The 20,161-nt window shown below is 41.2% G+C and overlaps 1 protein-coding gene across 1 annotated transcript in view; it reads left to right on the top strand.

Moving 5' to 3' along the window:
• Positions 1-562: 562 nt before the first annotated feature.
• mfhas1 (multifunctional ROCO family signaling regulator 1) overlaps positions 563-20,161 on the top strand; it is a 40,661-nt gene continuing 21,062 nt past the window's right edge. Inside the window, exon 1 of the mRNA XM_037692391.1 lies at positions 563-3,575. Within this exon, the coding sequence (XP_037548319.1) occupies positions 626-3,575 (2,950 nt within the window). The 5' untranslated portion in view covers positions 563-625. The remainder of the gene's footprint in view (positions 3,576-20,161) is intronic.

Below are 20,161 nucleotides of genomic sequence, written 5' to 3'. Positions count from 1 at the left end.
ATAAATATAAAAACGTTTTTGTAAAATTAAGTATAATTTAGGATTTTTACATAAACAGAAACTGGTTTTACGTTAAATTACATTTTCTACTGCTCCTTTTAAATTGGCCCAAAGACTGAAGTTCACATTCTAACCATTTATCTGAGGGATCTGCTGATTTGCAGCAGGTTTAACTCAGAGATGAAAGCTACTTTCCCTCCTCCTCCTCCTCCTCGGCGCAGCAGGAAGGAGGAGAAAAGGAGGAGCTCGGGTGACGCAGGGAGCAGCTGCCGCCTCACTTCCACTCCTCGCTGGCTGCTGGACTCACCGCGGCTCGGAAAGCCTTCAGAACCGCTCGGGTCTTGCAGGACAAGCAGACGCAGAGGACAGCGGCTGTGCGCCATGAGGTCGGCGGTGATGAGGAGGAGGAAGGCGCAGCTCTGAGCTCACCGAGGTCCGCTCATTGTGTGCGGAGTGGCGCAGGAGAGGAGGATGCGGCCGCAGGCACTCCTCCCATTCTCGTCGAAACGCTTTATCATAACCCGAGACAAAGTGGCCCGTCTCTTCCCTCCGAGGGGGGGCTTGTTGTTCAGGAGTGCGCCGATTTCCGAGGGACACCTTCCGCTATGCTGGCCGCGCAGGATCCATGAGAACTCTCAATGAAAACAAGGGGGAGGAGGAGGAGGGGGGCTCCGGCTGCAACGCCATGGAGGACAAGGAGAATAATCTGAAAACGGCCAGGTTGTGGAGGGATGCCGCCCTGCGCTCCAGGAAGCTGCGGAGCGACCTGCGCCAGCTCACCCTCTGCTCCAAAAACAACCAGATTGTCCTGCCCGAGAACATAGACGAGATAGAAGCGCTCAACCTGGGCAACAACTCCCTGCAGGATCTGCCAGACGGGCTGGGATCCACCCTCAACAACCTGCGCGTCCTGGTCCTTCGCAGGAACAAGTTCAGCGCCGTGCCCAGGGTGGTGCTGGAGCTGGGGCAGCTGGTGGAGCTTGACATGAGCCACAACTGTCTGAGGAGCCTGTCTGAAGGTGTGGGCCAGCTGAGGGGGCTGAAGAAGTTGTGCCTCAGTCACAACAAAATCCTGAACCTCCCGGCTCAGATCGGAGCGCTTCAGTGTCTGGAGGAGCTTGACGTCAGCTTCAACGACCTGCACGACTTCACCAGATCTTTCTCCAGCCTCGCCAAGCTGCGGACTCTGGATGCAGATCACAACAAGCTGAACAGGTTCCCAGCTGAAATCCTGGCCCTGGGTGAGCTGGAGGAGCTGGACCTGTCTGGGAACAAGTTTGAGGCTTTGCCCGCTGACGTTGTGAGGTTGAAGTCCACCAAAATCCTGTGGCTCAGCAGCCTGCACATGTTCTCCCTGCCCGACACCTTCTGTCACCTGCACAACCTGGAGAGTCTGATGCTGGATGGAAACAACCTCACAGTGCTGCCTTCCTCCTTCGCTCAACTGCAAAAATTAAAAATGATTAATCTGTCCTCTAATGAGTTTGAGAACTTTCCACTGGCTATCTTAAGCATCACAGGTTTAGAGGAACTTTACTTGAGCAGGAATAGACTGACTCACGTTCCAGAGGAAATCGGTCAGCTGGTGAAGCTGGTGAACCTATGGCTTGACAACAACAACATTACTCACCTACCTGAATCTATCGTAGAGCTGGAGAAGTTGGAAGAGCTTGTTTTACAGGGTAACCAAATAGCCATTCTTCCAGATAATTTTGGGAAGCTGTTCAAAGTGAACATTTGGAAGGTAAAAGATAACCCCCTCATCCAGCCTCCGTATGAGGTGTGTATGAAGGGAATCCCTTACATTGCTGTCTATCAGAAAGAGCTTGCACAGTCGCAGCTTGCTGTGAAGCCACGGCTAAAGCTGGTCCTGATGGGGAGGAAGAATGCCGGGAAAACCCTCTTGATTCAGAGCTTAGTGGACAAAAAGCAGGACAAAAGAGGAGCCCAGGCAAACAAAGGGATTGAAGTCACAAACTGGGTGGCAGACGCTGATCGCCATCTCACATTCCTAGTTTATGACTTGTCAGGGAATCAAAACTATGACCTCATCAAACCCTTTTTCCTCTCCCCCGGCGCTCTCTATGTTCTTGTTGTCAATCTCAAAGCCTACTCAGCCAAGAACTTCTATGACCACGTTGGGTATTTCCTTCATCTGCTTTGTGCCAAAGTTCCCCACGCTGTGGTGTGCTTGGTGGGCACTCACGCAGACCAGTGTGAAGAAGTGGAGCTAGAGGAGAAGACTCTAGACATTCACCGACAGATCGGGTTGCAGGAGCGGAGCGACATCCAGAACCTAAGAAGCCTGGCTCAGCAAGTAGACCAAGCTCTTGAGCAAGGATACAACGTCCGCACCTCCAGCCCTCACGTCCTCTTTTACAGTGTCACCGACAGGAACCTGAGGCGCAGAAAAGCCCAGCTGCAGTACATCCTGAACCACCGGCTGCAGATCTTGTCTCCCATTTTGAGCACCAGCTGCGTGGAGACCCAGAGGAACATTCAGAGGTTGCGGGAGAAGCTCATGTCAGTTGCAGACCAACGGGAGATCTTCCCCAACCTCCACCGTGTGCTGCCAAAGTCCTGGCAGATGCTGGAGGAGTTGCACTTTAAGTCCAAAGATTTGTGGCTCTCGTGGTGGAGCTCAGCCCGTCTGGGCCTTCAGGCAGGTCTCACTGAAGACCGACTACAGAGCGCCTTATCTTACCTGCACGAGAGCGGGAAGCTGCTCTACTTTGAGGACAGCATAACTCTAAAGGAGTATGTTTTTCACAATCTTCCTCAATTTATTGCAATTCTTAACGTCTTTTTTCTGAGGGATGAGTCCACGCTTTTGGACCGGCTGCTCTCTGAGGGTGAGAAGGGAGACAAGGGGAGAGTAAGTCTGGTTATAGAGAACGAGAAGGGAGAGAGCCTCAGGGTCACCCATCTTCAGCAGCATGTGGAGGGCTTCCTACAACATGGCCTCCTGCCCTCAAACGTCATCCGCCTGCTCCTCAGGCCGCTCGTTCAGACCCAGCAGGACCTCCATCTCATCATGGAGCTCCTGGAGAAGATGGGAATCTGTTACTGCATCAATAAACCCCGCTGCAAGCCTCTAAATGGAGCCACCGTCTGGTACAAGTTCCCCAGCTACGTGAGCAGTGAGGAGGTCCAGGCAGAGGACTCCGCTGGTGGTAACAATCTGCCTGCCAGCCCCTTATTCGCTCTGGAGCAACTGCACATCCAGTACAGCTTCCCCTTCCTGTTTCCTCCTGGACTTTTCACACGCTTCAGCGTGCAGATAAACAGACATGTGGTTCAGCGGTCAGACGGAAGGTATCAGATCTTCGCCTACAGGGGTAAGGTCCCTGTGGTGATCAGCCACCAGCCGTCTAAAGGGAAGCTGCTGGCAGAGACTCTTTCCATCGCCAGCCACGCCTCACTGCCCAACATCTGGACTGCCTGGCAGGCCGTGACTCCGCTGGTGGAGGAACTGAATATGCTGCTGCAGGAGTGGCCTGGCCTGCACTACTCTGTACATGTTCTCTGTTCCAAGTGCCTCAAGAGAGGGTCGTCCAACCCACATGCCTTCCCGGGTAAGTCCTCTTTAATCTGCTGAGAGAGATCTGCCATCTCTGCAGGTGTTTGCCTTTCATGTTTTTACGTACAGATGAAGTATACCCATGAGCAGTGGGGTAAGAAATATTCAGATCATTTGCTTTAGGTAATAAAAAGTTAAATTTACTCGTACAGTTCTCATTCCACACTGACATACTGAATATAAATGCTTCAGAACCACAAATGTTTCTTTGTAGGCAGTTGTCAAAGGCGCCTGCTGAACATGATCAGAATAAACTCTTAGTTAAATACAAATGTTGGCGTTTTTGATAATTGTGTAGAAGAAAATTAAACCTTTTTAACTTGAAACTTGAGTTTGGTAAATTATGTTATGAAAGATGAGCCTGTGAGTGGAGCATCACCAGTTTGAATCCCCCTGACCGGAACATCAAAATATGGCGGTGAAGCACTCACACCTGACTCCATCCTCATTTTCTCTGCTCTGGGCCCTTGAGCAAGGCTCTTAACACTCCCATCTGCTCCCCCAGGCACCTTAGATAGCAGCTCTGCTCCACACAGAGGGTTGTGGCAGCTCTGTGGCCAGTGGTTGCATCAGGAAGGGCGTCCAGTTGCCAGATGTTCATGCGTTTGCTCACTGTGGCGACCCCTGAAGAAAGGAGCAGCTGAAGGAAAAATAATTTGAGTTATGATGTTATGAAAGGCCTGTGGTAGCTCTGTGGTCAGTGCTGTGGGCTTGTAACCCTGACGAGGTTCAACCCCAGGTTGTGTCAGGAAGGACATCTGGCATAAAGCATTATGAAGTTATGGCTTCTGAAAACACAGTAATCGCTTTTTATCAAGGGAGCAAAAGTCTAAAATTCCAATACAAAACAAATGAATCAATTTTCCAGTGATTCTTGTCAAATTAAATAAATCCTGAAACAACAAAAGAAGAGTGAGTGTAATACAATCCCGGTTAGTAAAGAAAAACAACTCCATTTTAACTCCCAAGTCCATTCTTGCACAGTTGATGTTCTGTGGACGAAATGATCACCAAGTTGGCATCCACTCAAACCACGATGAGTTCAGTTTGCAAGTCCTTGGACAGGTACTGATAATCCTCTTGTTGCTAACAAAATAACAGCCGAAGTGCCTGAATACAGTAGTGATAAATCACATCAGAAACGTTTCGTCTCGAAGTGAAAGGAGCTGAAACTCTGCAGCTGCCAGTAATCAAATTCTGCCACACCCTGATTCAGAGCGAAAGACGCAGACTGATGCCTCAGTCAGCAGAGGGATGGAGGCAGGACCCAGCTGCTGAGGAGGAGGAGGAGGAGGCTGCACAGAGGTACCCCATCACCTTCAGGGACAGATAATCCTCAGTGCTGGTTTGGGCTGCAGCTGCAGTGTGACCTGCTTTTAGAGCGGGGCTCTGATTGTACCGGCACTCGATTTGATTCTGAGGAACTGGTCAGCTGCCGTGGTGTCATGTGATCTGATGTGGAGCGGTGCATTATGATGCTGAGACGCTTTCAGCACTCTTGTTTTATTGGATTTCCACATATTAGATTGTCGACAGCTCCATTCGGTCCTGATCTTCAGCTCATAACAGCTTAAGGTGTTTTGAATGCAGCTGAAGGGGAAGCTTGACTCGGCTCAAACACAGCAAGTGAGCTTTCAGTAAACGAGAAAATATAAAGTCATATAAAACCGTCAGGTTGTTCTCTTACCAAATGATCTTGTTCAAAGTTTAAACATGAGCTAATAAATCTGTTGACGCAGGAGATGACTGCTGTAAGGTTTGTCCCACTTTTGCTGATAATGTTCATATTCTATGCTTTCAGCCTACACAAGTGTAGCTTTAAGTATGCATGCAGTAAACAATGAACATCTGATAAAGATGACGAAGCAGCTGGTTCTCTGTCAACATCTGCACAGCGACACAATTGTAATGTCCCTCTTTACAGAATGCTCATTTTTTATTCACCTGATGTTTTAAGTTTGCAAACTGTGGAAACCAGGACAAATGATTGTGGTTGAAAGCAGAGATGACACGTTACGGATCAATGCATTCTATGGTTACTGTGCTGCCGTTTGCTCATTTTAAAGGGAAATTCCAGCCATTTTGAGGTGGGGTTCTGTGGGAAATTTATGAAGGATGCACGTCTTACCTGTTGTAGATGGTTCTTAGAATGACCTCAGTTTGGAGAAATAGTTAAGGTCTCACAGGACTGATGAGCTTAAACATTTCACAGTAATTAACTCAAACCTGTTTTATAAACTTTTGAAAAACTGAAAATACAATTTCCTCTAGGTATGTACAATATTATTGGTATAGTATCAATATCGGCCGATATTAGCGATAAAGTTAAATATCAGCCATCGGCCATTCCATCAAAATAACTCGCCAATACAAAAGATGATGTTTATATATATATATACATATACAAAGCACTTTTTTTGTATGACAACCCAGTGACAAGGAGGCCTGCAGCGCCAGCACAACGTTATGCCATCACGTGCGCCTACCTGATCTGATCACGGTGGGGGAGGAAGGAGTGAAAATGTCAGTGGTGTGGAAGTTTTTTTAAGTTTCGGAAACTGATAGCAGAACGGCTATTTTTAATGACTGCTGAGCGTCAGTGATGCAAGGAGGAGCAAAAACAAAGTCCTGCAACACTTCGAACCTAATTAACCATCTGAAGAACCACCATTCTGATCATTACGATGGTGGTCAGAAAGGAAAGCGAGAGACAGGTCAACTGTGGAGAAACAAAACCTCACCAGCGGTCCATTCATTCAAAGACCATGCAGAAAAATGTAGTACAAATTCCACAACAGAGAAAGCTATGTAGTCTCTGTAAGTAAGTCCAGGAAAAATATATTGGTATTGGTATCGGCCAAATAAGTTTTAACATATTGGCTTTTCGGATATTGGCCAAAAATCCAATATCGTGCATCCCTTGTTTCCTCCAATGATATGGTGGATTGATATGATTTGGTGCCTGAAGATTACTCTATGACGGTGATTGGCCAAGGCCACCATTTGCCACCCTCTGGCTCTGCCATTGCACCTGGTGGATAAAACTGCTCCCTCCACTCACCAGAATCTGTCGCTCTGCGTTGCCTCAGAAAAGAAAGAATAAACTGTCTATTCTTACGCACAGTGTAACTCCTACCACTTGAATGTCTTGCACCAATGACATTAAAGTTTATTTGCATTCACTGTTCAATTCAAGTCCAGAAAAACACTGTTGTCGAAAACCAGAAACACTCAAACCCTTCAGTGATGGGAGACGTGTATGTACTTCTTGTTAACATTAGTCGACGGCTCACTAGTCCTTTTGGACATAAATTCCATTTCTCCAAACTGAGGTAGTTCAAAGAGCTATTTACAACAGGTAAATCTACATTTTTTATAATTTTTCCACAGAAGCTCACTTCAAAATGACTAAACTATTCTTTAAAACAACATATCAACTTTTCAATCCCGCTCTAAAACTATTTCACCAGATCTGCATAAATTAGTTCTCAGGCTTAACCTGTTTCCAAAAACCTCTGCATTTCCATACAAACCTTTGGATCTTACTTATCCAACGATCGTTTTAAAATGAACGTGATTCTTTGTTCTTGGACTTTATACATTACTTTGAAAACAGAATGTTGTACGTCTTTTAAATGAAAACTAAATTGACTAAAGAGAATCCTTCCTTGAAGTATCATTGTACAACTATACAAGGAACAAAACCGTTCTACCTTGACGTTCTCAGTAGCTTGTTATGTAATTGTGTGAATGTTTATGAAGCATTCACACAATGTCATCCATTTTTCATCCGTACATTTTTTTTTGGCATCTTTCTCATTCCACAATTTTTGTTCTATTTCAACAAATCAAAACGTTCAGCTCGTTCAGAAGGGTGCTATGACTTTTGGTATTCATGCAGCTTTAGCTTTTTGAAATGCTTAGTCTTTATTGCCACTTTTTTCCTCATAGGAAATGAATTGAGCTCATTTTACATCCTTCAAATCTTTAGATCTGTTTACAACCTTTTACTGCCCCTTTCACATTTTGTTCTGATTCAGCTTCTTTCAGCTTCCTTGTGCAAATTTTTTAAAAAATTCAGCTGATTTTAACTGTTTTGTAATCCTTTTAGATTCTTTCTGCTAACTACAACATTTTTGTGTTTTTTGTAACTTATTTCTGCTAATTTCAGCTTGTTTATGCAAGTTTCAGCTTTTTCTGCTATTTCAGCTACTATTTAGCTGTTTTATGCTAATTTGAGCTTTTTGGCTAATTCCACATTTTTTGCACTCATTTAAATTTTTTTGAGGCTAATTCATTAAAGCTGTGCTCTCTCCACATCCTTCTGGTAATTTAAGCTTCTTTCTGCAATTTTTAGCTACTTTTCAGCTGTTTTTTTTTTTTCTAATTTCAGCTTTTTCTGATAATATCCACCGTTTAATGCTAATTTCTGCTTCTTTCAGTCTAATTGGGCAAACGTGCTCTTTCTGCTTTCTTCTGTTAATTTAAGCTTGTTTTACCTTTTCAGCTACTTCTTTTAGCATTTTCAGCTAATTTCAGCTGTTTTCAGATAGTAACTTTTTTGTGGTAATTTCTGTTACTTTCAGCCCTAATTTCAGCTTCTTTCAGCTTTTTCTGGTAGTTTCAGCTACCTTTTAGCTGTTTTATTGTGCTAAATTTTGCTTTTTTAACTAATTCCACTTTTTTTTTTTTTGCTCATTTCAGCTCCTTCCACTTCCTCCTGGTAGTTTGAGCTTCTTTCTGCCTTTTCAGCTATTTTTTTTTCTAATTTCAGATTTTTTTTTTTGCCAGTTTCCTAATTTTTGTGATCAGTTCTGTTTATTTAAATCTAATTTAGCGAATGTGTGATCTGTCTGCTTTGTTTCTGCTAATTTAGGTTTGTTCTTCAATTTCAGCTACATTTCAGCATGATTTAAGCTAATTTCAGATGTTTTTCAGCAAGTTATTCAGCATTCACACTGCATTTTTGCAGGAAATGCAATTCCTCTAGATTTATTGCTGTGTGATCAGCAGCAGACATCTAAACAAACACATGGTTTAAAAAGTCAAGTAGAGTCTGAGTTTGATCTCAGTGATGTTGTAGCGAGTTGTTTTATAGCTGCCGTCGTCCTGATAAGACACAAACTCCTCCTGCAGGACTGGTTCTGCTCCAGCACATCGGCAAGCCTTTGGAGTTCTTTGAGGCAGAAAAAGAAAGAATGGGCTCAGGCTTTTATCTCGCTTTGTGCGTAGGCAGCCGTGGAGTTATTTCCTTCTGCTCGTTTAGAAAAAGTTCAGCTGAGCTCAGAGGAAACAGGTGGCTGGACTGGTGCAGGGACAGAGTCCTGAGGATGTAGGTTCAGAGGTTTGCTGGTTGATGATTGAAAAGTCTGTTAAATGTTTAGCTTGGTGTCCGTTTTCCAGACCGGGGGAAAAATCACAAGAGATTCTATAAAAAATAACGATTTGAAACGGTGGAAAGCTGATGAGGAGTTCTGCTTCATTTGGCCTTGTAAGGACATATTCCAGGCTGCAGTGTGGCGGTGCAGTTTGGACCCACAAAGACTAAACACTCCTCGTCCTCAAATTGTCAGCATGCGATCCAGACCGTTTGTTTTTACTGGCTGCTGAGATTTTCTCCTTTTGTCTTGTTCAACATGTGCGTGTCTGTTGCTATAAACACATTGTGCTCAAATCAAACCAGTTTAACATCCTGAGATGATTTTTTGTATTTAGTTTTGTCACTGAAGGCTGATTCCACACACATTATAACACAACTTCTAATATAAAGTCAAGAACACACCAGGTTTTCAGAAACTTTATTTTGACCTGGAGTCATTTTGATTAGACTCGCTGCGGTCTAAAAATATCTTTCAGGTGAACTGATGAAAAGTTGGGGCATTTTCAGGGGGAATGATCCAGCTTCTAGATTTTCATTTCTGCCCAACTTCAACTTCAGATTCAGTTTATTTATACAGCACCAAGTCACAACAGAAGTCATCTCAGGGCACTGAACGGAAACATTCATATATGAAAATAATACGTTAACACTATTTATCTGAGGAGCAGACTGCTTTGAATTTAACTCCATCACAGAACTCTCATCTTGAGCAAACATGAAGGCGACAGTGGAAAGGAAAAACTTCCTCATGAGGAAGAAACCTTTAACAGAACCAGGCTCAGGCCGTCTGCTTCATATTGTGCTGCATCCACTGTACCTTGGAAATGCTTTAAAGTTGACACCAAATTCTTATAAGTTGTTACAATAACTGTAAACCAGGGGTCTGCAACCTGCGGCTCTGGAGCCACATGTGGTTCTTTAGTCCCTCGGCAGCGGCTCTTTCAAGCTTTGACCAAAACTAACACAATACTGAATTTTATAGGATTTTATACCCAAAACACAAAATGACTAGTTTTACCAGTTTTCCTGTCATTTCCTTTGCAAATATGTGGATGCTTGTACTAAATACACAAAGTAAATTATACTCCCTTTCAATTTACGCTTTCTTTCTTCAAAGTATACTCAATTTCTCCACAATTAAAAAAAAATCACATAAGCCTGCACAGTTCATTGTTTTAGTTATTATTATTTTTTTTTTAATGGCAAAATATATATTTTTTCTTTACAAGGATTTTTGTGATAGACTTGCGACCTGGACATGGGCACCAGTGACCCCCTGCGACCCGAAAAGTAAGAAGCGAGTAACAATAATGGCTGAATGGAATCCAGTCTTTTCTTTTGTCTCAAAATGTAAAAATATCAAACGATAACAATCATTGGATGTTTTTATTTTTATAATTTCATGCCTACTGGTCAGAAAATCCCCCTATAACAAACTTAAAGTGGCCCATGGGCCACCAGTTGATAATGACAATTGCAGCAGGTTTTCTCTGGACACGTTTAGTTTAATGAACAAAATGGCAGAAATGGCTCCTTTGATCATAAATGTTGCAGACCCCTGCTCTAGACAAAAAAAAAAAAAAACCCTGCTTTTAACTAACTTGATTTAAAAATATTGTTTTGCTTTTACTTTATATGCTACCTTTTAGTTGACCTGGAATGTGCAACACTTGTAGAAAAGCATTTTGTAATTTCTGACTGTAGCAGGTAAATAAATTCGTGTTGTCATAGTCAGTAAAATGTAGTCTATACAGATGCAAAATTTATTTTAATCCAAGCACACAAAATTGTTAATTTTAATTAATTCACGCTAAAGTGAAATTAGTTTAAACTTTGACGCATCATTGGACAGGTTACCTGTTTTGTTGTTCAGCCTTGACAGATGGGTATTTTTGTCCCAGCAGATCAGCTAATGATAAATTCCCTTGTTAAGCTGCAGGGAGTTAGGTTGGTACAAGGTTGGTACAAAATTAGACAGACACAGAAATGGAGCAGAGGCGATCCTGACTTCATTGCTGTTGGCGAGGGATTACTGTCAGCAAGACCACGAGACAGCACACGTCAGGTTTACCTAAAGCTGTCGGTGTTCAAACACAACATGTGACCGTGAAGAAACCACAGGAAGTGATCTGTTTCAGACCAGGCTGTTGGGGTTGGTTTTAGATGAAATCTGCCTGCAGCTACTACGAGCTGGAGCAGCTGAAGTCATTAATTCATTAAGTAATTTGAGATTGCAACTGTTCTGCTAATAGTACTTTTTATGTGATATTAACAAAAGGTTGACTTTTTTTCAATAGTTGCTCCTGCCTTTTATGCTTGATTTGTCTGAGAGATAAAAGGGATGATCTGGCCATTTTTGAAGTGATGTTCTCACCAATGGTTATTCCCCGATGCAAAGCAAGGAATGGATTTGGAAATGCCACGCGTACTTCTGTCTTGTGAGCTGTATAACTTAAAAATATATTAGGTACCCATTTCTATTTTGGTGTGTGGCTGCATCTAGGCATGGGAAAGGCCATTATTGAAAACTGTGTTGCCATGTAAATATCCAAGATGGCCACCGCCATATAATGTATATTTTTAAACCAGCCACCCCATCCCCGAGTTTAAAGATTTATAACAGGTTTAAACGTTTTTACACATCATTGCACATTATACAGCCGGGTTGGATGGACAACCTTGGCCACTCGTGGACTCCGCCATCGGCATATTTTTATTTATACGGCCATACTGGGACTTCTTCCTTCGTATTTGTTGGCCTTTATAAAGAGAAAGTCCACCAGAGGATACTCTCTTCGTTGTGAGAACTTTCGGTGCCTAAAGTCCGAACTGAACTAAAGAAATATTTTCAGTTTTCTGCTCCATCTTCTTTTAACCAGTTGCAGACATACATGAACCTCTGTTGTCACTAAATGTTTTTAAGGATGTTCGTACTGATTTGGAGAAGGAATCGTCTGTAAATGTTTTAACTGAGGAATCTTTTAATTAGTTTGTTTATGACAGAGTTAACTTTTTCTGTTTTTGCTGTGAATGTTCTGTAGCCTCTGTGTGCTGCTGCCAGGATTCTCTTGCTAAATAAATTTTTTACCTCAGTGGAATTTTACTGGTGAAATAAAGGTTAAATAATAATAAAAGAATAAAAATAATTGGAGAAAACAATGTTTTCTGGTTTTTATTTTGCTTAAAAGCACGTTTTTCTCCAATGGTGGGCACAGTTCCACTAATCTGCTAACAGCAACTACCGGAACAAATGTTTTCATTTAGCAGATTAGTGTTTTTGCTAACGGGCAGCACGGTGGCGCAACTGGTAGAGCTGCTGCCTCTCAGCGAGCAGGTCCTTGGTTCAAACCCCGGTCCGGGGGCCTTTCTGGGTGGAGTTTGCATGTTCTCTTCGTGCATGTGTGGGTTTTCTCCGGGTGCTCCGGTTTCCTCCCACAGACCAAAAACATGCATGTTAGGCTGATTGGTAACTCTAAATTGTCCCTAGGTGTGAGTGAGAGAGTGAATGGTTGTTTGTCTCGTTTGTCTCTATGTGTCCCTGTGATGGACTTGCGACCCGTCCAGGGTGTACCCCGCCCCTCGCACAGTGATTGCTGGACATGGGCACCGGCGACCCCCGTGACCCAAAATGGAATAAGCGGGTAAAGATAATGGATGGATGGATGTTTTTGCTAACTTTGGAAGTCATTAGCAAAATTAGCTTCCACTAAATTAGGTTTCACCAACTTTAAGTCCACAAACAAAACGCACAAGCTTGTTCCTGTCCGTTGTGGGCGTGTCCTGAAGAGTCTGTTAGGCACACTATTGGCTGACCACGTGTACACGTGACAAGACATGATTGGTCGACTTAGCTTCAACTTGAAGGAGATGAAAACGTGTGACGCAGTCTGAGTGACAGTCGTCTTAGGCTAATTTTTTAGTTAGCGGAATATGGGTTAGAGAAGCGTTATAGAGAACTTTTGTACTTTACCTTAAATATAAAATTCATGTATATGGGCCTGTCTTCACAGTGGGAGAATACTATGCTCAGAGTGTTTTGGAATAATGATGAATCATACATCTCCTGTTTTATCTGACTACAACAAATACATCTTGTGATTTTTATCTTGTCTAACTGGTACATGTTTAATCCAAATATAACAGGGATACGTACAAAGAACACAACAGCCCAGTTATCAAATAACTCAGAGCACAGTTCCTTTCTGACCTATTTTACTTGTCTGTGGTCATCACATGAACAAGCTATAAAACTGAATTGAACTCTCTGTTATACATACCTCCCCCGGCTTTATGACGCAGGCTGTGTGACGTGTGTCTGTTTATTGCAATAAACAAATTCAAAGACCATTTTTGAAGACGTCTTTAATTTCACCTGTTTTCTGTGTTTGAGACTATTTAGAGCAAAAAAAGTCAACAACAGGAAGCTAACTTTTTGGTTAGCTGTGCCCAATGATTTGGGTGGCCTTTGGGGTGGCCAAAGATTAATCTATAGTGGCCAAGGACACCATTGGCCACCCACTGGCTCTGCCATTGCACCTGCTGGTGGATAAAATTGCTCCCTCTGCTCGACCGGATCGTCACTCTTGCGCTGCCTTGTACAAAACAAACAACCTCTGTTCTTCTAGACAGTGTGACTCCTACACACTTGAATATCTTGCACCAAAAACATTAAGGTCTACTCGCATTCCCCGGTCAACTCTCTGGTCCAGAAAAACACGCATCTTAAAAACGACAAACATTCACTATTGAAATTCTGCAGGAAGTGGGGACACTGGCATAACTCTTGTTATCAATAGTATTTCCAGCCAGGTATTCAGTCACAGAGCCCAGAATGTCAAGGTCAAGCTTTCTTTGTCATTCACATCTCATGTGGTACATGTGGTGGAACGAAATTGTGTACACAGGTTCCCAGTTACATCCAACAAAAGTATAAAATGTAAAAGAAAAACTGTAATAAGATCTAAGATATGAACCAAGAAATACGCTAAACACTAATAGTGCAAAAGCAATACACCGAACAGCAGCACGAACATGAGTCTGTGTGAGCAGATGAGTACGAATGAACACAGCAGCATGAAACAGATCAGCAGCATGAAACAGATCAGCAGCATGAAATAAATCAGCAGCATGAAATCAGCAGCATGAATATGAAGAGAAGAGGAAAAGCTTTCCTCCAGGCTGTGTTAATTGGCCAGTCAATCTGAAGTCGCCTTTATAAAAAATTTCAGGCTTATAAAACATCTTCTTCTCAGAAATGTCATATTTATGTTAAACACATTCAGCAGCCTCAGGAGCCTGACATTTATGTGGACGTTGTTCGCTTGAGAAAACAACAGCAAACTAAACAAACTGTCTCATGCAAGTGTGGAAGTTTAATATTAACTCATGTTGCATTCTTTAGGAAAAAATTGTTTTGTAAACTACATGAACATTTGATCTTTTTCCAAGCCTGGAAAAAATGTTCTGCTCTTTTCTTTGTACTCATGTTCCATGACTTGTGCCACGCCTGATAAGGCACCAACTATTAAAAACTTTAACGGAACATCACTTCAGTTATCTCTAATAATGTTTGTTTGTGACTTTTACAATCTGCTTCTCCACTCGACTGCTCTGTAATGTTTTATGAAAGTCCCTGCCTTCTGATTTAACTGATAACATTCCATGAGCGGTCAGGAGATCAGTGGCTGCGGGCAGGTACCGTTCTCTTGTGTTTTGTCTGTGAAACGAGAGAAGACACTGGAGAAGCCCACAGGAATGTCTTCAGACATGTTTTGTCTTACAAGTCAAACTCAAAAAGACGCTGCAGTAACGTTTAGCGAAGAATAGGAAAAGAAAATCGGACTTTATAAAAGCTTAAATCTGCACTTTTTCTGTCCTCAATGAGAGTCGAAGAATCCAACAAAGTCGTGTTTGTAAAATGAATACTTGAGAAGCTTTATCACATAATTATAATACAAAGTTACAGAAACTTTGACTACTGTTTTGAATATGTAGTAATAAATTAACAAATCAAAAGCCTAACATTCTATAAAGGTATGCATATCACCTGCTGCACTTCAGGCCAATGTATTAATTTATAGTTTTATATTTATAATGAGAAAGGATGGAGTTCTACCTGTTTTGGTCAAATCCTGTAAATGATGAGCTGAGGGCTGTGGCAGCCATCTTGATTTGGGGTGACTCCAAAATTGAAGGAGTTGTAGCTATGCATCCCGTCTTTTCTTCTAAATGATTAATCAAAGTCCATCATGTGGATCATGAGATATTTTGCTAACAGATCGTCAATATTGACTCAAGTAGTTAATTTAAAAATGGTAGAAACAAACCTTGCACAATCTGTTCTAGCTCGTCGTATAAGTTGAGAATGTTTCTCAGCTGCTACCAAACAGAACTTCAGCTCAGTGTCTATTAAACACACCGAGTTGGAGCTAAAGTCACTTAGCTTTGGTGGCCATTTTGAATCTGGTTGACCATAAATGTATTGAGTTGTAGATGTGCACCCATTGATTACTTTGAGCTTTGTTAAAACGTGTCCAGTGATTCACAAGATATTTTACTAACACAAAAGATAAATGAACACACAGACACAAGAAAAAGCATTAAAAACTATAACATTTGGATGTTGTCAGTAATAATTGAAAGAGTCAAAACATAAAGCGGGGAGTGGTGGCGCAGAGGTTAGAGAAGGTGGGCCTGTGATCGTCGGGTCACTGGTTCGACTCCCCGGACCGACAACATCAAAATGTGGGTCAAAAAGGTGAAACACCCACATCTGCCTGCACCCTCATTTGCCCCCCACTCTAGGCCCTTGATCAAGTTCCCTAACCCCCATCATCTGTTCCCAAACAGGTCTGTCCTGAAAATGAGTCCTTGTGACTCAATGAGACTATAAATAAAGTAGTGATGCATGATATTGGTTTTTTGAACGATATCCGATATGCCAATGTGTTAAAACTTATTTGGCTGATAACTGATACCGATAGTTTTTGTAGACCTACTTACAGACACTAGATAACTTTCTCTGCTGTGGAATTAAACTACTACATTATTCTGCATGGTCTTTGCCAGTTTGGCTGCTACCAAATGCAGATGCTAAACAGAGGGCTGAAAATGATGCAACATTATGTTTCATGTCAAATTTATTCATGACATTTACTCTCTCTAAGACAATGACGACACTCGAACAGTGCAAATTTGTAAACGTTCACAAATCTAAACTCAACCTGTTCACAAGCGACAAGTGAAACGCGCATAAGTAGTAGTGCATTAATAGATGTACTTAGTTTCTTAAATTAAAAATGAGCTTAAAACAGAGGCCATTTATATCGGTGAGTTATTTTGATGGAATTGCCGATGTCTGATATTTAACTTTATCGCTAATATCGGCCGATACCATGCCAATAATATAGTACATTCCTAAAATAAAGGTTAAATAAAATAAATAAATATAGACTTGGAGACATTAAACATTAAAAAAAAACATAGTCACATACAATATATTCATTCATATGTGAAGTACTGTATGCATCATAGTGGGTTAAAATAATTGACTGTTAAATCATTTTGTGTGTGTGTTTAAAAAACATCAAAGAAAGAAGAAAACTTAGCTGTAAGAAATTAATCTGTTGTGCTGTGTCACGTGATCATCTCAATAATCTGCAGGTCATGTTTGAGTAGCTCTGTGCACTGGTTGTGCACTGGTTTTGCTCTATAAATATTTGGATGGAAATGTGGACCTCGTGGTCTCGGGGGACACGTGCGTTTGCAGCTGTGCTGGTCGCAGCACTTTCGCTCTTGCTGCGGATCTGTCGGACTTCTAATCCAGTTAGAAGATCTGCTGGGATTACGGCTTTGCATCCAGTTGATGAGCAGCGATGCGCTCAGACAGAGCATGGCTTATTTACCTTGCTCTGTAGCAACAGTGGGCGTGCACAGTGTGTATGAGACATGGCCCTTCCTTCAGGCATACCTTCGCCTCCTCCGGTCACTCTTACACCATGGTCGGGTTGTTTTAGCTGCAGGCTGCTCCGGCCTCGCTTGTCTCGCTTGTGATGAACCTGAGCCAGGAACCAGTTTGGACATGTTCAGACTGAAAGCTCATGTTTCTGCCTCCAGCTTCACTTTAACTAACAAAAGCTACATTAATTATTTCCTAAATCATTTCTCTGAAAGTTATCAGAGTAAAGTGTGAAAACACTGGTGGGCTGCCAAAACCCTCCTGGGAACACATTTTACCTTCATGGATTAAACACTTTCCGTGAAGCTTTAAAAGATGTGGGAAAATAAACGCTGGTATTTTTAGTCAAACTTTCTTGTAGCACATTTCAGAAACTCAAGCGACTCAGTGTTTTACTGAGTGAAGACAGATTTTAACTGGCCGCTTAAAAGTGGAAACAAAAACAGAATGCAAAAAATAATCAAAAATGAGAGAAAGAAATTGAGCAATAGACTAAAAGAACACGTTGTTCACACACAAATAAGTGATTTCAGTGTGAATGTTCTGCTGAGATGGTAGTTTTAGGTTTAGTCCTGGAGCAGAATGTGGTTCTGTGCCTCAGAGCCAACTATAACTCCAAAACTCATGGAACAACAAAAAGCTTTTTGCAGCGAGAAGAATGAAAAAAGACCTTTATTGTGAAAAGATGTGTTTTGTGTTCTGTTTTAAATTTTACACTGAGGCAGCGCAGGGACTCCTGCTTCGAATGTTATTATTAGTTGTTATCATCCCCATAGGTTGAATTCAGACTGTCCCTCCTAGTAGGTTTAAAGGCACGTTCTTATCACTGATAATTGGGTCAGGGTTAGGTTTAGGACAAGGGTTAAATAAAGCTAACAAAAAAACAACAACACGGTTTTAGATGGTGTGAAGCTGCATCTTATCTGCGATAAGAACGTACCTTTAAACCTACTAGGAGGTACAGGAGGGACAGTCTGAACACAACCTATGGAGTGATGATAACGGATCCATTTAATGGGCTGATAACATTTGAAGCCGTTGGGAGGGGCAACATCACAGGAGAAACGTGAGCTCAAGTCAGCACGAATCAGCACGAATCAGCTTTAAACTGTTCAGTGTTTGTTTTTTAGCATCCAGCTAAAGCAGAGTAGCAGACGTTCAGCTTCTAAATATGTCAAATGAATGACAATTTTTTTAGCATTGTTTTATTATCATCTGCTGTTTGTTGTAAAAAAAAAAATTAACATTTGATGATTTAAAGGGTGAAGTCAAAGGAAATTAAGGGTGAATTAAGTGACCCAACTCAAAATCTGTGACAAAACACATCTGTATTTTTGCTTTGGGTGCACACAGTTGAAGTGTATCAAAGTAAATTTTTTATTTTTTCATTCAGGATGGAAATTTCAATGCCACTTTTCACTAAGTGTTACGTCATTGAAATCTGAAACAACAAAAACAACTAGTTATACTAAGCAAACCCATACAGTCATAGCTTATGATGTAAATCTCTAAACATTTAATGAAAAGAAGAAGAATTAAAAATGCAGGGAATGATGAAGAAATGATAACATGTTGTGACTGGTGTAGTAACAAACTCAACTAGCTGTTATCAGCTCTGGATCACTTTATTTACTTCATCGAACCCCCTTGTTGTACCCTGATGCTGCTGTTTCGTACCCATATATTTACGTTGTATCTAATCTGTTCTCTCACCCAGTAATCATAACTCTAAATTCTAACCCTTAGTTGTCCTTAAATTAAATGATTTTGCATATCTTTAAATTCTCAACACTCTTTGTCTTAATTTCTAATTAATAACCAAATTGTAAACAGATGAGTAGGTTATGGTGATGTAAATTACTTTAAATCCCTGCCTGCTATGACAGGTACGAAGAGACCCATTGGTAGACCCTGTTATGTTTGATCAGCAGATGATTGTGCCCTAAAAACAGTTCATTAAATGTTTTTTGTCTGCAGTTCAGTCATATTTATAATGAAGGAAATGTTAATTGTTGGAGAATAAAACAGTAAAAATGCTATATTTCTCCTTAAAGTACACATAAATCCCTTTCATTTATTCTAAAATAATTAAACCAAGAAGGGTTCTAAATTCAGCAGCGTTTTCTGCTGAATGGGTACATTTCTGTGGTTTCTGGCTGCGTCTGCTGGGTGTGGTTCTGTCAGCAGAGCTGAACAGTGAGGAGAAGTGTATGATAGGGTGGGTGATGGACGCAGCTGGCAGGCCTGTCATTGTTGAGGGTTTGGTTCAGATAATGACAGAATTAGTTTCCCCACATGTGGCATGTTTGAACACATCTGTTTAGTTAATCCAAATCACTGATGGTTGACTCGTGAGTGGACCGAGTCGCTGATAGTTTGCATTCAAACACGCAGAAAATAAAACTCCTTAATTCTACTAAGAACAGTCAATGTTCTACAACTGAGTATTAGGGCCACGCTAAGAAAAAAAATTACAAGAAAAAAGTCATAAACTTACAAGAATAAAGTTGCACAACAATAAAGTCATAATCTTACGAGAATAAAGTCAGAATATTATGTAAATAAAGTCATAATTTTACGAGAATAAACTCAAAATACTTCCTGGGTCGGCTCGCACCTGCTGTGTACAGCCTCCAATGTGAGTCGATGTGTTTATGACGTAGTCTGCAATCACTTTTGGGTCACTGTTTGTGAAATATGCCTCCATCCACATTATGTGATGACTAAATCTGTCATTGCAGTCATTAATTGCAATGTCATACGACTTCAATTTGTCATAAGAATCCATATGCCACAGTTTGTTGGGCCCCCTGCTGTTATACTGCCAACGTCATTTTACCTCAGTTGTAAGACTGTGTTTTCATGTCAGAGTTCTGATAATATTATGATTTTATTCTGGTAATTAATTATTCTGGTAACTTTATTCTCGTAAGTTACAACGTTATTCTCGTAATACTACAACTTTATTCTTGTAATACTACTACAACTTTATTCTTGTAATACTACTACAACTTTATTCTAGTAATATTACAACTTAATTCGCGTACGACTTTATTCTCATAATATTACAACTTTATTCTCATAATACTTCTATGACTTTATTCTTGTAATACTACAACTTTATTCTTGTAATGTTACAATGTCATTCTCGTTATACTACAACTTTATTCTCGTAATACTACTACGACTTTATTCTTGTATTATTTTGACTTTATTTTCATAAATTATGACTTTATTCTCATAA

The sequence above is a fragment of the Nematolebias whitei genome, chromosome 18, assembly GCF_014905685.2.
Source record: "Nematolebias whitei isolate Nwh7 chromosome 18, NemWhi1, whole genome shotgun sequence".
Lineage (NCBI taxonomy): Eukaryota > Metazoa > Chordata > Actinopteri > Cyprinodontiformes > Rivulidae > Nematolebias > Nematolebias whitei.
Note: the sequence above shows the minus strand (reverse complement) of the source record. Positions and strands in the feature narration are given on the sequence as shown.